We start from the raw sequence: 19,325 nt of genomic DNA on the forward strand, positions 1-19,325 counted from the left end.
TTCCCAGACTGAAATATTACAATCAGTCAGTGAACCAATGGCGGAGCCAGGATTTTTTCATAGGGGTGGCCAGACAGGGGCCAGCGGTCTGGGGTGGCACAGAAATATTCATTATTTCAACATAAAAATGAGTCTGAATATAATGTAGCTACTGGACTGTGCCTACAACACAACTGAATGCAGTTAGTTTGTAGCCTGCATAATTGTAATTAAGATAGTGAATTAGATCCTGGAATGCTGAGTGAATTTGACCTTTTTTTTTTTTTTTTTTTTTTTAATCATTCCTCACTTGCAGGCATATTAATAAAGGGGCTCAAACTATAACTAAATTTCAACTTGTTCAGTCAGTTCTGGTTCTCAAAACCCCCAGTAGCTTGTTCTCCATTGCTGAATCTCCATGGATGAGACATGAACTGTTTCAAAAACTAACCAAAAAAGTAAACACTAAATGTTTAACTTTCTATATTGTCAAAATAAATAATTGCATCAGTTCTATCATACCTAAATTCTCAATAGTCCTACTCAATAGGCCTACAAAGAAAAAAAAAAAAGTGTTCTCTTTTTCCTATTTGCTGATGCGGAAGTCAACCGCACATAAATGCTAGAATGTAAAATTAATTATGCATTTAGGATAAATGTGATACATTTTTGTTTGTACTTTATGAATGAATGCAAAATTAGCATCTTCTAGTACAAATGCACAGTTCTCACATTTATGTATGCATTAAAAAATTACATATCAGCTTGTGCCTTATATTGTGATCTCACATAGCAGAATATTTTAGTCCAGAGACATGTGACGCATATATATATATATATCATATAGGCCTACATACATGCATGCAGTTTTAACACAGCTTTAATTGCCTTTTTGGTTATTTAATGACTTAATAAACATCAGAACTAAGACGTTGCATGCTTGTAGTTTCTTTTGCACTTTATTTATAGTGAGTAATGCAGCGCGCCATATTTGCGCGTGATTGAAAAGTGCGCGGCCTTGCAACCCACCAGTTGAGAAAAATGTACGTAAGCTATACTGTATATAATGTTTAATGCTAACAGTGTTTGTAAATTAATTGCACAAATTATTACATTATTTGCTAACTGCATTCTTCTAATATTGTAATTTTGACATGCATTCTCTGTAAAGCTGCTTTGAAACGATATGTATTGTGAAAAGCGCTATACAAATAAATGTGAATTGAATTTAATTGAATGTTCGCCATTCACTGTTGGCGCCATTCACGCCATTCACTGCCATTCACTGTCGTTCTGCTTTGTGGTCTTAAAGAGATGGCTCTGCGTTTAAATGAACACAAATCTTGTCAACAAAAAAGCAGACAGAAACAGCAGTTGTTGGCGGGGTGGCCAAAGGGGTGGCCAAGCTTAGGCCAAGGGTGGCCATGGCCACCCCTGGCCACGCCCCTGCAGTGAACAGGCTGGTTGCTATATTTTAATGTGAGAAAACATGCAAAACTTCATAAATATACAAGTGAATTATACTAATAAGTTTAAATTTACTGGCTATGGAAGCTACATTACCATTTAAAAGTTTGGGGGCAGTAAGATTTGCATGTTTTTTTTTAAAGAAATTAATATTTTTATTCAGCAAGGATGCATTAAATTGATCAAAACTGACAGTAAAGACATTTACAGTACAATGTTACACAAGATTTCTGCTTCAAATAAATAGTGTTCCTTTGAACTTTTGATTAATCAAAAAATCCTGAAAAAAGGTCATAGTTTCCACAAAAATATTAACTGTTTTCAACATTGATAACATTAAGACAATTTTTCCAGCACCAAATCAGCATATTAGAATGATTTCTGAAGGATCATGTGACACTGGAGACTGGAGATGGCTGTTAAAAATATAGCTTTTTCATCAAGGAAATAAAAAGGGTTTTTTCTCGCCTCCCGCCTCTTGTTTACACGAGTTCTTTTTTTGCATGATTAAAAAGTAAGTAAACAGCTCATCCACTCATATATCATTATTTTGTATCACATCAAAATCATACATGAAAAGACCTGAAAACATGATGACTGCAGGGTTTTTTAGTGAGCAATCAGCTTGGTGAAATTAAAGATACATCTTTTTGTAGTTTGAGGTGTCTTGGCAAAAGGGGAGATTGAAACTATGTTTATCAGTTTGAAGTGCCTTAACAGGTAGCAGTCCTGTTGGATGAGGAAGATCCATTCTGATCTGCTCTGATGAATAGATCTGTTTAGATACAACTCTGATGGACGACAACAACAATAACAACAACAACAACAACAACAACAAACTCCCTGAGACTTCCTAGCTCTTCCATCCAGATAGCAAAATTCTCTGTTTTTACTGTTATTTCTATTCCTTATGTTCTATTATTATTATTCTTTTTTATGTAAAGCACTTTGAATTACCATTGTGTATGAAATGTGCTATACAAATAAAATTGCCTTGCCTTGCCTTGCCTTTTTGTCTGTGACAGACAGTGTTTACCAAGCATGACTGTTGATCCAAAATACTGTGAGTTGATCATTAAAAAGAACAGCTGAACATCAATACACAAATAAAATATATGTATTATATATTATTTTGTACGCATTCTGCATACAGTCATCCACCGGAAGCTAGTTATTTGAATTTATAAAGTGGATATTTTTCTTAGAAAAACTCACTTCAGAAGGCCTTTATTAACCCCCTGGAGTTGTATGAATTTTTTTAAAAAAAATGTATGGATGGATGAATTATTTTTGTCTTCAAAACACGGCCCCCCATTCACAACCATTATAAACCTTGGAGGACTAAGGATATTTTCAAATATATCTCAGATTGTGTTTGTCTGAAAAAAGATAGTCATATACACTTAGGATGGCTTGAGGTGAGTAAATCATGGGATAATTTTCATTTTTGGGTGAACTATCCCTTTAGGAGTAATGGACATGAATTTACTTTGATTTATAATAATAAATATAAATAATAAATACATAGATAAATACACACACACACACACACACACACACACATACATATATATATATATATATATATATATATATATATATATATATATATATATATATATATATATATATATATATATATATATATATATATATATATATATATTTAGGGTAAGCCATTGAAAATTGTGAAATGGCTTCAATTTGGCTCAATTTGGCCATTTTTTGGGGCCAGTCAGAACCTATTTGGTACTCATACTGTCACTGACTGTGCTGCAACAGGCTACTTGTTTGGGTTATAAAAGAGAGTGACTCAGCCATAATCAAGGATGACTGTGCCATAACAGTGGGTGACTGAGCCTTAATGGTGGGCAACTGAGCCTTAATGGTGGATGACTGATTCAATTCCATTTGATTCTCTTCTATTCTTTTCATGACGACTGGACCAAAATGGAAGAAATTACCTCACGTTCTCATAGCGGTGAATGTAGATACGGTGAAACTGGTGCTGTAGGGTCTCATCCTCCACGTTGGTCATGTCGTTAATCATCTCCAGCACTACAAAGCGTGGCAGCACTGACAACACCAGACGCTCCTAACAGAAGCAGAGTGGGTAAAGCACTTTATTAAACATAGGCTTAAATAATTTGACCACTGAATACACACTTACACAAAAAAGAGTTTCAACCAGTTTACCAATTTAACTAGCTCATCAGTCTAACCTTTAAATTACTTTACAAATGATTATGACTGTTCTGCATTATTATTTAACCCCACACATTAATATATGATACAGTTTCCTTTTACTGCAATAACAGCTTCAAGTCATTTTTATCCAGTGTTAGTTCCCTTAATGGTTCACCAGTCAATCAAATATCCCCAAGCGTCCAGCTCACAGGGCTAAATATAAATGCATAACAGTGTCTTTTCTAGCATAATTTCCCAAAAAACAGAAATGCATTTATAATTCAGTAAAATGTGAGAATAAAGAGTCTGAATGCTTTTGCAAAACATTGCAAGGAACATATATCTGCCATATACAGTATGTTAGAGCCAAAGTGTGTAATTTCTGCATCACAAAATGAAATGAAAATGAGCTGCTGCTCCCTGCCTGCTTTCCAAAAGAGGCCGGAGCTTTAAGAGCTCAAGCTTCGGTTGCTCAACAACAACAAAGCTGGAGAATCTCACACTGTCAAAATGACGATTGTCAGTAATGGTGCTCAGCCTTACATTGTTCAAACCGGAGTCAGACACTGATGGAGAGACTCATGAAGAAGTTACTTTTAGAATGCAACTGGACGTTTCTGAATGGTTAGTGGATACTTTTATGTAGTTGTTGTAGATTTGATTCAACTCATCGACTAGCATGTGCCATCATGTTAACCTTTTGTGCAAAATCCGTATGGACGCCCACTCTTCATAGCGTACCTGTTTGCCAAACAGAGCCATACACACCAGGCTAATGTTTATTATTGCTATCAAATGCCAAGAATGGTCTAATATTTTTTCCAAAATATTGCTTAGACAGAAATGCTCCTTTAGCAATCGAGCTTGCCAGGGTCAACCTACAGGCCATCCAAGCTAATGAGTGCTCGTCTGTGCAGCCAACAACAGAGCAGTTAGCATGCTTTGCTCGAACTTTTGCCATGGCATTAGAACTGGTACACTTTTTTTTTGTTGCAACAAACAAAATGGCGGAGCCATGAGTGGAAACGTGCAGATTAAGGGGCAGTAATATTATAATAAGTTCCCCTTCCTACATCACAAGGGGAGCAAAATCTGAGTGGCTTGTTTTTTTTCACATGCTTGCAGAGAAAGGCTTACCAAAACAAATTTATTTGGTTGTCTGTTTTCATGGTTTCTGGGTTGCTAGATGCACAGGGGACCTTATTATAGCACTTAAACAAGGAAAACGTCAGATTTTCATGATATGTCCCCTTTAAGCTGAGGTAGGAGAAAGTATTTTCAAATCTAAAAAATGACACATCTCAGCTTTAATTCTCCTTTGTGACACTGCATGGATAAAGAGCTTGTTCTGCAAATATACAACAAGAGGTTTGTGCTCACCACCGGCTGGGCTAAAAGCAGGGGAAATTTGGATAGATGGACATACAAAAGAAGAGGAAGCACACATTCGTGCACACACACATTTGCACACAAACACAGTGGTACCAGCATGGGCTCCACTTGACTGGCAAATAAAACCCACTTCAGCAAACAGCCGGAGAGCTCTCAGAGCAAGAGATGGGGGGGAGAGGGGAGGAGACGGAGAGAGATTCCCTAAGGAGTCTCGGAACCTTTCTACACTAGCCTTCTGTCCCCATGAGATGCTGTTCTCATCTTCAAATCAATTACTCTCACCCACTGCGGCTCAGTGCTGGAAAAGGAGTGTGATATAGCAACATTACGTTTGCACGTGATTGTGTGTGTGTGTGTGTGTGTGTGTGTGTGTGTGTGTGTGTGTGCACTTTCATGTACACTACTTTTATAGAAAGTAATACTTATATTCAGCAAGGACATATTAAATTGGACAAAAGACACAATAAAAACATTTATAATATGTTACAAAAGATTTCCATTTTAAATAAATGCTGTCCTTTTTAACTTTCTATTCATTAAAGAATCCTGGAAAAAAATGTATCATAGTTTCCACAAAATTATTAACTGTTTTGAACATTGATAATAATAAGAAAAGTTTCTTGAGCACTAAATCAGCATATTAGAATGATTTCTGAAGGATCATGTGACACTGAAGACTGGAGTAATGATGCTGAAAATTCAGCTTTGCATCACAGGAATAAATAAATTAAAATCAATGTAAAGCTGCTTTGACACAATCTACATGTAAAAAGCGCTATATAAATAAAGGTGACTTGACTTGACTGGACCATGGTAACCATAGTTTCTGCCAAAGTACCAATTATGGCTACTACTGTAAAATCTTTTTTTCAGTGATAACATGCAGTTTCCAATATAATGTGGATATCAAACAGAATTCAACGATAGTTAAAACTTAATTTAGACAACATTTACACAAATTTGAAAACAGAAATTCTGAAAATTGTCAAGTATTGGCTGATTAATCGGCCTGTGCAATACATACTGTACAAAATAACATAGTTACAACATACTGCACAATGTAAAAAAAAAAATCCATAAAAAAACAGAAAACTACCAGGACATTATCCAGTAATTTTACAGACATTTCCGTTAACCTTAAAACACAACGCTATGAAGTTCAAAATTCAAAATACAGGTAAAACACCTATAATAAAAAATATGGAAAATTCTGTCAAAATAATATAGTTTATTGTGCCTTATTTTTATCATTAGGAGTAAATATAGTATTTTGTATGGTTAGCATGGTAATTCACTGAATGAGTATTTTGTTTTGCACACAAACACATAGACTTCCTGGAAACTTCCTGAAGCATTCTGGCCACAAACAGGTTTACAGGTGTCAAGGAGTGTGTGAAGGAAACTTTTGAAATTTGCGAACACTAACCTGTCGCTGATTCTCCGTCTCCAGGCGGAGACGTGCCTCGATGCACCTGCGTGTCTCCAGAAAGGCCTGTCGCTGGGCGCGGTCTGACAGGTAGCTGATAAACATCCCTGCAGTGTTTATACATAAGAACAGCAGCACCTGAGCTAACAGCTGAAGGGAGAGAGAAGACAAACAAAGAATTTTACTGACCTTAAGATATTAGTGTACTAAACTGCAGGTGAAACCACACATAGAAACAAATTAACTATTGTGCACTATTGTGCATTTTTATTAAAAATATATCTTTGGCATTACGCATTGGGATTATTTTTCTGTTTTTCTTGCATTAGTGACAAATGCAGGTCACTGGGTCACTTGCAGCATATAAAAGATTATTCATTTAGATTAAGATTAATTTCATTTTGGTGGATTAATGTGAAGAATATTTCCTCATTTTACAGATACCAGCCATTGCCAAGTAAATTTTATTTACTCGCCAAAGCCTTTTTTTTTCTCGCACTTAGCACTTGGCAAGTGTAAATTTTAGACCTTGAGCATAAGCATACAGTAGAAAAATACTTAAATGCTTTTAATTTAAATGCAGTACTATTCCCTAGGAGACAGAAGCTAAATGTCATCTTTCTCTCTATTTCACACACATGCACATTAATGTGCAATAATAAATGTCAGTCATATACTGGAGGCACAATATGTTACAGTTAATAAGCATGTTATTATTTAAAATGTGCTCATGTAAAAGCTAAAGCGAAGATATTTTTTAAAAACCTTTAGTGTTTGCTTTTGGTCCAATTATTAATGACCGTTTTGATTAAAATTCACACACTCTGTGATTTTCTTATGATACATCTATCAAGTCAAAACCATGCAGATTTTTTATTGCTGATTTTTGCTTTCCTTACATATCTTATGCATAAATACGTTAAAACAAACAAACAAACACATTTACAAACATGAAGTCACTTACTGCCAATGATTTGTATATTTTAGCTTGAAAATAACAAGAACTAGCCTTTAGGCAACAGCTTAGCTGTTCTCCTACCATACATTTCCAAATTGGTTTCCATTTTCTGATTAGCTTACCACATCCCAAGGGGGAAAAAACAAAAAGGACTCATGCAGCCCATCCACTAGGCGGAGCTGCAGAGGTGAGAGAAAATTGAGGGTTGATGCCAAATCTATATAGCCTACTGCTAAATATATTAAATCTGGATTGAACAAGCCAGAACTCTGAAATCAATAAGAAATAAAATATACTAACTTTCAAATAAATATATGTATATTTTACAATCAGAACAAATTCATCTTGTTTCTACCAGCAATAAGTTTATAAATTTGTCAGATGTATCAATGCTGTTTTCCTTAGTTGGGCCACCAAAACATGAATAAAGCTGCCTAATCTCCAGTGTGATTGGCTGGCTGGTATGAAATTTCCAGAAGTTATGAATGGTACCCTAATTCTGAACCATACCATACCACTTTTTGGGACCCTTCTGTCGGGGTACCTAGCACAGTAGTCCGGTACAAAAGGTTGGAGCTAGACTCACTGCAGAACGTTGATTGGTTGACAGAGAATCGTCATTTGCACGTGCTACAAGGGGAATGACAACACAAGAGGCGCCATTTTTTAATAAAGTTGTGACACAATACCATTTCTTCTTGTGGCAACAGCCGAGAAGCTAGAACAAGGTCTGCTGTATGTCCTAGATTGTTGTTTACTGAGTCGCTTTCTTCTTAATGTGAGAATGACATCAATCGCTATTTTCCGTCATACACCACACCTATCAAGTAAGGGTACCGCTGACTGTGTACTGTCCTGTAGGGGAGAGCGGGGCTGGTTGGGTCAAGGGTTGGTTGGCACACAGTTAAATCCCAGTACACTAGAGGGCGCTGCCACAAAAATCTAACATTAAAATGACTGCCCTCTTGACCAGACCACACCCATTTACTGAAATCATTCAACTGTCACTAACTATTGAGGTGAGACAACCTTTCTATTTTAGAGTCTCAAAACAAAAAAAAAGTTCTCCCCACTAAATATATTGTAGAACTGTGATAGATAGAGATATATAAAATGTAAGGATTTCAGTTTATAGAGATAGGAATCATCTATATTTTGACAGGAAATTTACAAGTTTTCTGATGAGCTATGCAATGTGGCTAACATGTCTGTAAAGAGGTGTGGATGGGGTTGGTTGACACTGATTTGGGGGTTGGTTGGCACATTGCCATTTGGTTAAAAAAATATTAATTTATGTATTTTACATGTTAAAACATAATGAATATAATGTAATATAACATAATGAACTAACTTGTGTATGAAATAATTTTCTTTTAGAAGTCAAAATGGTCAGAAAATATTTAAGAACAACGGCGAGAGGAAAGACTGTGTCAACCAACCCCATCCACACGTCTTTACTGACATGATGTTAGCCACATAGCGTAGCTCATCAGAAACTTGTAAATTTCCTGTCAAAATATAGATGATTCCTATCTCTATAAACTGAAATCCTTACATTTTATATATCTCTATCTATCACAGTTCTACAATACATTTAGTGGGGAGAACTTTTTTTTGTTTTGAGACTGCATTATTTCTGATACTCCTAATACTACACATGCACACACACACACACACCCCACATAGCCTACAAACTGCTGTTTAGTTCAAATAAATATATACAATCTGGTTTGTTTTGAGTTTTATAGGAATAGCCGGCCTGGGGAAGTTTGTCTTCAGTGCCACGCATACACACACGTACAAACTGTTGTTTAGTTCAATTAAATACAATCTATGGAGAAAATGGGCTGAAATTCTGTTGAATGTTTTTCTGTTTTGAATTAAATTCTCAAGTTTTTTACATTTGTTACCTCATTCTTTGTAACTATAGCATCTGTGCCAACCAACCCCATTGCATACTGCACAACATGAATTAATTATGAATTTTAAAGGAAATGGGAATCATTCGAGAACATTAAATATATCTGTTGATTAGTTGAGATCATAACCTTTCAGTTGATCCTGGTTAGACTATTTTCACATACAGCATGACTGAGAAATATGACAGAGATTGAAAAGTGTGCTAACCAACCCCGCTCTCCCCTACCACTCGGTGAAAACGAGGCAAGTGTCTAATCAATCAGTTTTGAATTCATACTGAGACTAGATACAACAAAACAGACATCAACATTATAAAAGACACATTCTTTTTGTCTGTCCTGAGTAAAGTACCTACTAAGCCATAGTTAAAAATTTACACACACAGAGGTGCATATTTATATTTAGACATGAGAACAAACACTGTTAGTTTACTGTATTTGGAACATATACTGTCATGCCTCTCAGAGGAATCCAAAAATACACACGCTTTACCAAACATGTAGTAAAAATCTCCAGAGAGTATGATGTAACCACCTGCAATCATTAAAACCCTAAAACAATCACTGCAAAACATGTTTAAGCATGCCTCTGCACCTATTACTACAAAAGCCTCACAGGCATTTATGTGTGTGTGTGCTTCAGTTAGACACATCCCTTGTGGGAATCTGAATTTTATGACTGATTAACAAGCCCCCATCCTTTACAGTTTCAATTACTCTAGGCCCCCCCCCCCCTCCCCGTGGGGGGCATTAAAGGACTGCCATTTCAGACAGAGCCAAGAAAAGGGGCCCTAATTAATACAACCCCTCTGGTACACACACACACACACACACACACACACACACACACACACACACAAACACAAAATAAAATTATAAAATTATAGTATAATTATAAAAACTCAAGTATAGCATGCAAATTGACTTAAATCCAAATTGTAATTGTAAATTATATTTACAAACATACAAACAACACCAACATGCACTTTAGCTATGTGTGCGCTTTATAATATAAAAATAACACACACACACAGAGTGGTCAGTGATGTGGACCGTTTTAATAGGGAAGCTCATTATTTCAGAATTTCCCCATTCAAATCACTGACCTTAAAAAACATTATCTCACATCATACAAATGCCTCTCCACATACGGAAACATGAACAGCCTATAGACTATGAAGATGAGTCTTTATGTGAGTGTGTCTCTTAGAATCTTGCTCTTAGCTGTAGGAAAACATGAACAGATGGTCTGTGACACTTTCTAGCTTTAGATTTATCTACAGGTAAATTTCCCAATGTCGTTTTAAAGTCAGTTCATATTCGTACTTGAATCACAGGTGTAGCTCATCAAATTAATTATGGACATGATCCACTAACATTTGACAAACAGAAAGTCACAATAACTTTGTGTTAATTTTGAACAATATATTTACTTAAAGGTTCTCTAAGCGATCCTGGCTGGAGTAACTTCCTGTTGACGTTCGAAGTGTTGTCAAACAAAACAGAGGCTAGCTAGTCCCTCCCTCCTCCTCATCCCCCTCCCCTCCGTGATTCCTGAAACAGTCATGAACGCGCATTTAAAATCATTCTTGTCGGTTATTGGCTGGAGCATGTTTATTATGATTCGTGGTCCAGGCTGCACCAGTTTGTGTTTATTGCCGTTTTCGGAGCCGTTTTTTTTTTACAGTGTGTTCAGGGGACAGGCAGTTATCGGATAGTGAGGCGATGTTTGCTGTTTGTGACAAAAAAGTAGAGTACCTTTAAAACATAAGAAATGTCTATTTGTGAAATATTTTGAAAAGTATGGAAATCAACAGAGCCCCTAAAGGCACATGATGATGGAAAAAAGTTGGGAGGAAAAATTGAATGTCAATGATTTTGCATTTTCTTGCAAATGTTTTACGTTGCCTTGAGAAACTTTGCGTTCACTCGCAAAATGTTTGCATTCCCCCAAGAGACCTTGCATTCGCTTGCAATACTTTTGAGTTCTTTGAGAATGAACACAAGTTTTGCAAGGGAATGCAAAGGTGTTGCAAGCAAATACATAGTTTCTCGGGGGAATGTAGAAACCTGTTTCTGCCTCAGACTAGAGTAAAAAAAGTTTATTTTAAACTTATTTTGTGAGATATAAAGTTGCAATTATGAGAAATAAAGTCCAAATTGTGAAATATACATTAGACATATGGGTCAGTTATAAGAACTAGTCTCAATGCTGAGACACAAAGTCTTAATTAAAAGCAATAGCCCATAATATGAGATATAGAATTCCAACTGTAAAATATACAGTTGCTATTATGAGAACAAAAGGGTGAATTCTAAGATATAAAGTCACAATTTTGAAAAATAGAGTTGCAGTTGTGGGAAACAGTCCCAATTGTGAGATAAAATAGCAGAAACATGAGAATTGGCAACTAAAATAGTGGCATTTTATCTATGTAATTCATGCATTGTGGCTTAAATATCAAAATACACTTTGGGGCCACTGTACATTTCATAACGTGTGTGTAAATACAGCAGGAGAATTTACAGAACAAATCTGCTAGATCACTTACATGAATACTTCAAACGCACACACAAACACAGTGCACTTTAACTATAGCCTTTAACACCACAATTATCTCAGCAAAGTACAGTGATATCCGTCAACATGCAGCAGAAATCGTTAAGAGTGACTGACTCTCATTGACTGCAGCAAATTAAAGAGAGAGAGAAAAAACAACAACAACTGTATAGCACTCCTAGACCAACAGATCTAATGAAACTGTTAATATCAACATTGTACTCCAGCCAGAAAGTCTTCACCATGCTGAGGAGCCGAACTGAGATTTAATTAACACTCCATTTAATTACTGGGGTTGATTATAGCTGTAAAATGCTGCCTCTGAGATTTCCAATAGATGGGCTGCTGTCCACTGATAATTCAACCAGCGAGCAGAAACTTTACTATGCCCATTTGATAAACTTTGAAATTGAAATTTGACATTTAGGGTATTTTTAAGTGACATACAGCAGCCAGTCTCCATGGAGCGTCTTACGGCAGATGAGCAATGCATTGTGGGAATAGCTTGACTGCCGCTCGCTGTGACCTCTCGGCTGCTCTAAGATTAAACCCCACAACCTTTTCTTCTGACAGCCCAGACCTTTAAGTGCTATATAGCAGCACCGCTGCACCTATAACTGATTACCTAGAGCACTTTTACACATTTCACTTCCAGCTATTTTCTCTGATGCAGTCAGGGTTAATCTCAATCTATTTTGAATGACTATAATGGTCCTGTGTTCTTGTGCCCTGTTAATCAGAGAGTAGAAGCCATATTTAATTTGATGTAAAACAGTCAAGTCGATATGCTGGAGTTTTTATTCACTGGCAATTTGTTGTATTTTTATAAGGTTATTAACTGATACCCAGGTACACAACAGTATTTTACCTTTTTTATATTATTATTATATAAAACCAAACAGCATTTATTTAGAGTCATATTAAATAGCACAGTCTGTACTCCTATCCGTCACAGCCTCATAGTCGTGTCAAATTAAATATCTACTCTGACTGAGGTCTATTATGAAGCCAAAAAACTCACCACTGCATTTCCATTCTGGCTTTCTCCCATTTGTTTAATATAAAACGGGACAATCTAGCCTTCTCGCTGAACGCTGTGGAGGTTTGTCTGAGACATTTTCCCTAATCAAACCTGATGCGTTGGACCGTTACCTACTAATCCTGTCCATGTTGCTTTCTACAGTGTAATACTGATCTCAGTACAATTTTACACTATCATTGTTAGCAACAGCTGATTGTTCTCAAGGTTTTGATTACACGGCAGGAACATCTACGGTGTCAGAGCTCAAATGCTATTGAAAAATACATTATTAATCACCCAGACATAAAAACTTTTAATTGACCAGGCAGCCCACTGTTATTGATTTCTGTACTGTATACCTGTGTGAAAATCTACATGAGCAACATGGTCCATAAATGTGTTGTTTGCTCACTGTACACATGCATTCAGTTTTCTGAAAGTAGTTCATCTCAGTTCCTTTCAGCCCCCCCTTTCATCTGCAATGAAGCAGATTTAGCTTACCCATATATGATTTTTTTCTTTTCCTGCACAAATGAAGATATTTTGAAGAATGTCTTTAACCAAACAGTTGATGTGTCCCATTGACTTCTATAGTACTTTTTTTCCTCCATACTATGGAAGTCAATGAGGCCTATTATCTGTCTGGTTACCCATATTCTTCAAAATATCTTCTTTTGTGTTCAGCAGAAGAAAGAATTTCATATGGGTTTGCTGGAACAACTTGAGGGTGAGTAAATGATAACTGAATTTTCATTTTTGGGTGAACTATATCCCTTTAAAAATCTGGGATATTGTGATCTCAATTCATTTTTGGTGAAAACAGCAACTGCAGTAAGCTGTCTGAAGTGATTTCACTCTGAATCCTTCCCTCAAACTAAACTTTGTTATATTAATATCATCTTTCCAAGTCAATGGCAAACCACAGCATATGTAGGGCAGCAATATTGGGCACAGAGCGCTGTCCCCACCAAACGATGCTCCACTTCTCTGTCATTTTCTGTTCCACAAAATGAAATGCAACAAAAGATGCTAACTTTTTGTGACACCAAAAAGGTATTTGGATGTATATTTTGGACACTTAAAGGGATAGCTCACCTAAAAAGGAAAATTTGATGTTTATCTGCTTACCACCAGGGTTTCCAAGATGTAGGTGACTTTGTTTCTTCAATAGAACACAAATGATGATTTTTAACTCCAACCGTTGCCGTCTGTCATTCATATAATGGGAGTGAATGGGAACTCGAACAATAAGAGTCGAAAAAACGTGCATAGACAAATCAAAATTAAACCCTGCGGCTTGTGATGACACATTGATGTCCTAAGACACGAAACGATCAGTTTCTGATCGCGCTCTGACAGCGGCAGTGATGTCTCGCGCTTATACTTCAATGAGTGCTAGACATCACTGTCGTTGTCAGAGCGCGATCAGACCTCACTAAATGAGTGCTGAATGCAGTTGGACATAGTGGTGTATTAGAGGTAAAAAATTATATAAATACTGTTTGGTTTCTCGCACAAACCGATCGTTTCGTGTCTTAGGACATCAATGTGTCGTCACGAGCCGCAGGCTTTAATTTGGATTTGTCTAAGCAAGTTTTATTTACTGTTATAGTAGAAGTTCCCACTGACTTGCATTATTTGACTGACAGACGGCGACGGTTGGAGTTAAAAATCATAATTTGTGTTCTACTGAAGAAACAAAGTCATCTACATCTTGGATGCCCTGGGGATAACAGATAAACATCAAATTTTCATTTTTGGGTGAACAATCCTTTTAAGTCACACTTAAAAATGTCTGCATTTCATTGCATTGAATACAAAATAGATGTGTCTGCAGACAAATGAGCTTTTCTCTGAACTAATTTCCTTTTTCTGAAAGATTTAGCCATTTGCCCTGAAGGTCCTTTTTAGTGGATGTATGAAGTCAGCTCCCCTCAAAATGGTGTCCTATAGTAGAATTATTAACAAAAAACTGTACATGATCCACAACTTTTGACAGCCAAAAAGTGTCTGAGACTTTCTGTCTCTGTTTTGAATTGTTACTCTTTATATTGCTACTACACTTGCTTCAATATTTGTTATACATTTTTAATGAAGATAGTCTCCAAATACCTTTTAGGATCATTACACATACACACACGCTCATGCACACCCACACACGTATCTTATGCTCACTAAGAAGTATCTTATGCTCACTAAGGCTGCATTTATTTGATTAAAAAAAAAATACAGTAAAATGATAATATTGTGAAATATTATTCAAATTTCAAATAACTCTATAAATGTAATTTATTCCTGTGATGGCAAAGCTGAATTTTCAGCATCGTTACTTCAATCTTCAGTGTCAAATGATCCTTAGAAATCATTCTAATATGCTGATTTGCTGCTCAAAAACATTTATGTTTAAATTTACAAAATTTGTATCTTTATTGTCACTTTTGATCAACTTATTGTGTCTTAACTGAATAAAACTCTTTGAATTAATTTCTTACAATTTAATTTCTTTTAAAATTACTTTTTTTACTGTATTTTTGATCAAATATAATACTTAATTTAAAAATGTATATATTTATGTATATGTGTGTGGTTCAGGTATTCATACATTATGGGGTTAAAATGTCCCCACAACGAGGAAAATACCAGAAATCTTAGATATCAAGAATATTTTTTGTTCTCAATTAGGAAAACAGCTTATAAATCATTAAATAATGTTTTTTGAAAATGTAAAAACGCAGAAAGCTTTCTGTGATGGGTAGGTTCAGGGTTATGGGATAGAATATACAGTTTGAACCATATAAAAATCATTATGTCTATGGAAAGTCCCCATAAAACATGGAAACCCAACGTGTGTGTGTGTGTGTGTCTGTGTGTTTATTGTCAGTCAAGCAAGATTTGAACTCAAAACCTCATGCTCTTAATGCAGGAAATACTTTTCTGGCCCACATGTCCCTCGTCTCCCTGCACTTTGACTATCCACAATCCATCCTACTGCACACAACACTCTCACATTGGTCTGGCGGAGTTTGTGAAGTGTCTAATAAATGATTGATGGAGACCCTGCACGAGTTTCCATAAACCCAGAGAGAGCACAAGAAAGCAACCACATGATAACCGACGTCCATCTTACACAGCCATGGACGGCATTCTACTTATGTAGCGCTAAACACCGTAACAGGTGTGCGGTCAGGTCTGAGGGTGTGTGTGCTTGAGCGCGTCCTGCAGTATTAGCGAAGGAGAGGGAAACAGAGATGGGAAACGAAGAGATGCTGGCAGACAAGTGTGTGAGTCAGAGAGCCCTTCTCCATATCTCCCTCCCACGCATGCTATTTTTACAGTCTACCTCACACAGCATCTTCGACCACTGCTTGGACACGTACACATTTTTGGGTCTGCTAGAGATGAGTTTGGCTATTTTGACCTGAATCTGCATATAGACATCTGGATCTGGCCTGAATCTGTGTGTGAAAGGACACCAAACAACTCTTGTCTGTCTGTCTCTCTCTGCTGTAATCACAGTGAATAATCTTTGCACCCTATAATTAACTCACCCAGCTTCCTGTCTCTTCTCTGATGTGTGCGTCTGTGTGCTTGTTTTTGTGTATACAGCATGTTTGCTTATTTGTGTAAATCATGTCTATGCAGGTGAATGTCACAGAATAACTGAAGTGTTACACTACGACTCAGTTTAGATGTGATATGATATGATCACATGTGTAAAATGTACTGGCCTCAGGTCAGCTTGTCATTTAGAATCTCTCTAGCATCTGACAGAGAGGGAAAAATGCTTTGTTGGCTTGCATACACAAGCACATGCGACCGTGTCCATGCAATTAAAAGCAATGTATAAAGGGATAGTTCACCCAAAATGAAAACGGTCATCATTTACTTATCCTCATGTTGTTCCAAACCCCACAAAAGAAGATATTTTGAAGAACACTGGTGTGAAAACTACTTTGAACCCCTATTGACTTTCCCTGTATGGCCACAAAAACAACAACAACAAAAAAAATAAATAAATTTTTCCACAGAAGAAAGAAAGTCGTACAGTAAATGCTGGCACACTCTAAAAAAAATGTTGGGTTAAATATGGACAAACCCAGTGATTGGATTAAATGTTTGACCCAACCTGCTGGGTTGTTTTATTTAACTCAACTATTGTTTAAAAATGACTATATGGCTGGCTTGAAATGAACCCAAAATAGGTTGGAAATTAAAAATCAGACACATAATTACTAGAGGCAACAGTAATAATAATTTAAAAAAATATGAACATTTATTAGTAAGCAATTTAATAAATGTTTATTATTTAATTATTAGTTATAAGTAAACTTATTAATAAATGTTACCTATTTTGGGTTCAGTTTAAGTGAGCAATATAGTAATTTTTAAACAATAATTGAGTTAAATAAAACTACCCAACCATTGGGTTAAAACAACCCAATTGCTGGGTTTGTGCATATTTAACCCAACTTGGGTTATTTTTAACCCAACATTTGTTTTTGAGTGCAGCATTTTCACATTCGGGGTAATCTATTCCTTTAATTGTCTTGGATGTTTTTGGTAAATACATACAAAAACAGATGTTTTTATAAACATATTTTGAAAAAAGAAAAAAAAACAATGCTTAAGCTCAGATGTTAGTGAAATGGGTAACTGACTGCAGTGCTCTATTTTGACTGCTTTGCCGCATTCACGAGCTCTTCTTGACCTTTAATGACCTCTACAAAATTTGGACCGCAAAAACAAGACATCAATATCAGCATCACAAGGCACGAACGACCTTAAAATGTTACTTTCAGCACCACGATAGGTGGACAGCGACCGTTGCGCTTGGGTTAAATGCCTGAAGCACTGAAAACATCCAGTGTTGCACCCGCACCAATGCACACAAACTTGTCATGATGTAATATTGCACGTTTCACTGATTCACGCTTGTCTCACCTGATTCGTGGGGATCTGCGCTCGAGGGGGCACCAGCAGCTGGAGCGCGATGTGCAGCGCGGAGGTCAGCAGTCCCGCCACGATGGCCCAGGTGAGAGGCAGCGGCAGCATGCTGTAGGTGGCAAAGAGCGTGAAGAGCACGTACCCTATCCCATCCCCGAGCAAGCCGTAGCCCAGTCCCGTCGCGAGGATCTGCGTGGCCATGGCGACCCAGGTCACCGCGCCGCTGTACTGCAGGTAACCGTGCGAGCTCGTGTCCTTGCGCACCACAACCAGCGCGCAGATGACAACCTCGATGCCCGTGAAGAAGCCGAGCAGCATTCCTTTGATCGGGTCCATCGGCGTGGACGCCAGGGTCAGGTGCAGCACGAGCAGAGTCAGCTTAGTCACCACGTCCAGAATGTTCATGACCACCACGGACTTCCGTCGCTGGCCCAGGAAGTAGCGCTGGTACAGGCGCTCGAGGTCCCTGGACTTGAAGGCGTAGCGCAGCGTGGGGAAGATGACCCCGCGGTACGTGTAGCCCCAGCTCAGGAAGAAGTCTGAGTTGCTGGGCGCGCAGTCGATCTGCAGGAAACCCAGGTCACTGCTCGAGCGTTCGGGGAAGACTTTAGTGCCGCCGTTGTTGTGCCGGTCGCTCACCGACGTCCTGCCGGCGGAATGTTTGCGCGAGCCCTGCGCGTGAGGCTCGTCCGGTGAGACGGGTTTCGGGCTGTGTTCGTGAATGAAGCGCTGCTCAGTGATGTGTCGCACGGCATTCTGCCACAGCAAGCGCTTTGGTCGGTTCCCGTTGTTGTTACTGGGGGTTTTGTTGATAGTGTACAGCTCCTCGCTCGCGCTGGAACAGCGCACCTCTGACAACTCCATTGTTCCCACGCCAGACGCGGTTCTATTTGCCTACACGCGTTCCCAAAACAGAGAGAGAAAATACTAGCAGGTGTGTGCGAGGAAGAGTGAAGGCGAACCGAATGGAAAGTGGAGAATGCATCGGGACAAGCAGACTGGTCCCACGGCAGCTACCGCTCATCATCATACGTCTTGTCCTCCGCGAACGTCAGAGCGATTCGGTCGCGCTGGCTCGTGCCATTTGGCTGCGCAGCGCTACAGCATGGCATGCGCCCGCTCGCGTGCTGAAGAACAGCGCATCTTAACGCGGTCTGACGAAGAAAATGTCCCCTTTTGTCTGCGTGTATTACCCTCTTTGTTGCTGCAGCAGGTCTTGGCGTGTTTCTGTTCTCTCTATCGCAACCAGGGTGCACACTGAAGAATGTTAAGGAGTCCTTTCCACAACGCCATTCCGCCCCTCGCGCGGTACAGTCCAGTCTTACTATATGTGGCTCCTCTGTGGTATTTTCCCCCTGACTCCAGGAATCTTTGTCATATCCTGGGGTGAGGTTTTAGGGTTGGAGGTGTCGAGAAGACCTGCCTCTTCCTCAGTTTTGAGGCTCTCTTATAGAAGAACAGGACGCGAAAGA

The 19,325-nt window shown here is 38.0% G+C and overlaps 1 protein-coding gene across 1 annotated transcript in view; it reads right to left on the reverse strand.

Moving 5' to 3' along the window:
* Positions 1 to 18,912, reverse strand: part of adcy8 (adenylate cyclase 8 (brain)) — a 72,812-nt gene extending 53,900 nt beyond the window's left edge. Inside the window, exons 1-3 of the mRNA XM_067362328.1 lie at positions 17,851 to 18,912; positions 6,452 to 6,601; positions 3,411 to 3,541 (exon numbers count right to left, since the gene is read on the reverse strand). Of these exons, the coding sequence (XP_067218429.1) occupies positions 3,411 to 3,541; positions 6,452 to 6,601; positions 17,851 to 18,717 (1,148 nt within the window). The 5' untranslated portion in view covers positions 18,718 to 18,912. The remainder of the gene's footprint in view (positions 1 to 3,410; positions 3,542 to 6,451; positions 6,602 to 17,850) is intronic.
* Between the last annotated feature and the right edge of the window lie 413 nt (positions 18,913 to 19,325).

Source organism: Chanodichthys erythropterus, chromosome 16 (genome assembly GCF_024489055.1).
Source record: "Chanodichthys erythropterus isolate Z2021 chromosome 16, ASM2448905v1, whole genome shotgun sequence".
Lineage (NCBI taxonomy): Eukaryota > Metazoa > Chordata > Actinopteri > Cypriniformes > Xenocyprididae > Chanodichthys > Chanodichthys erythropterus.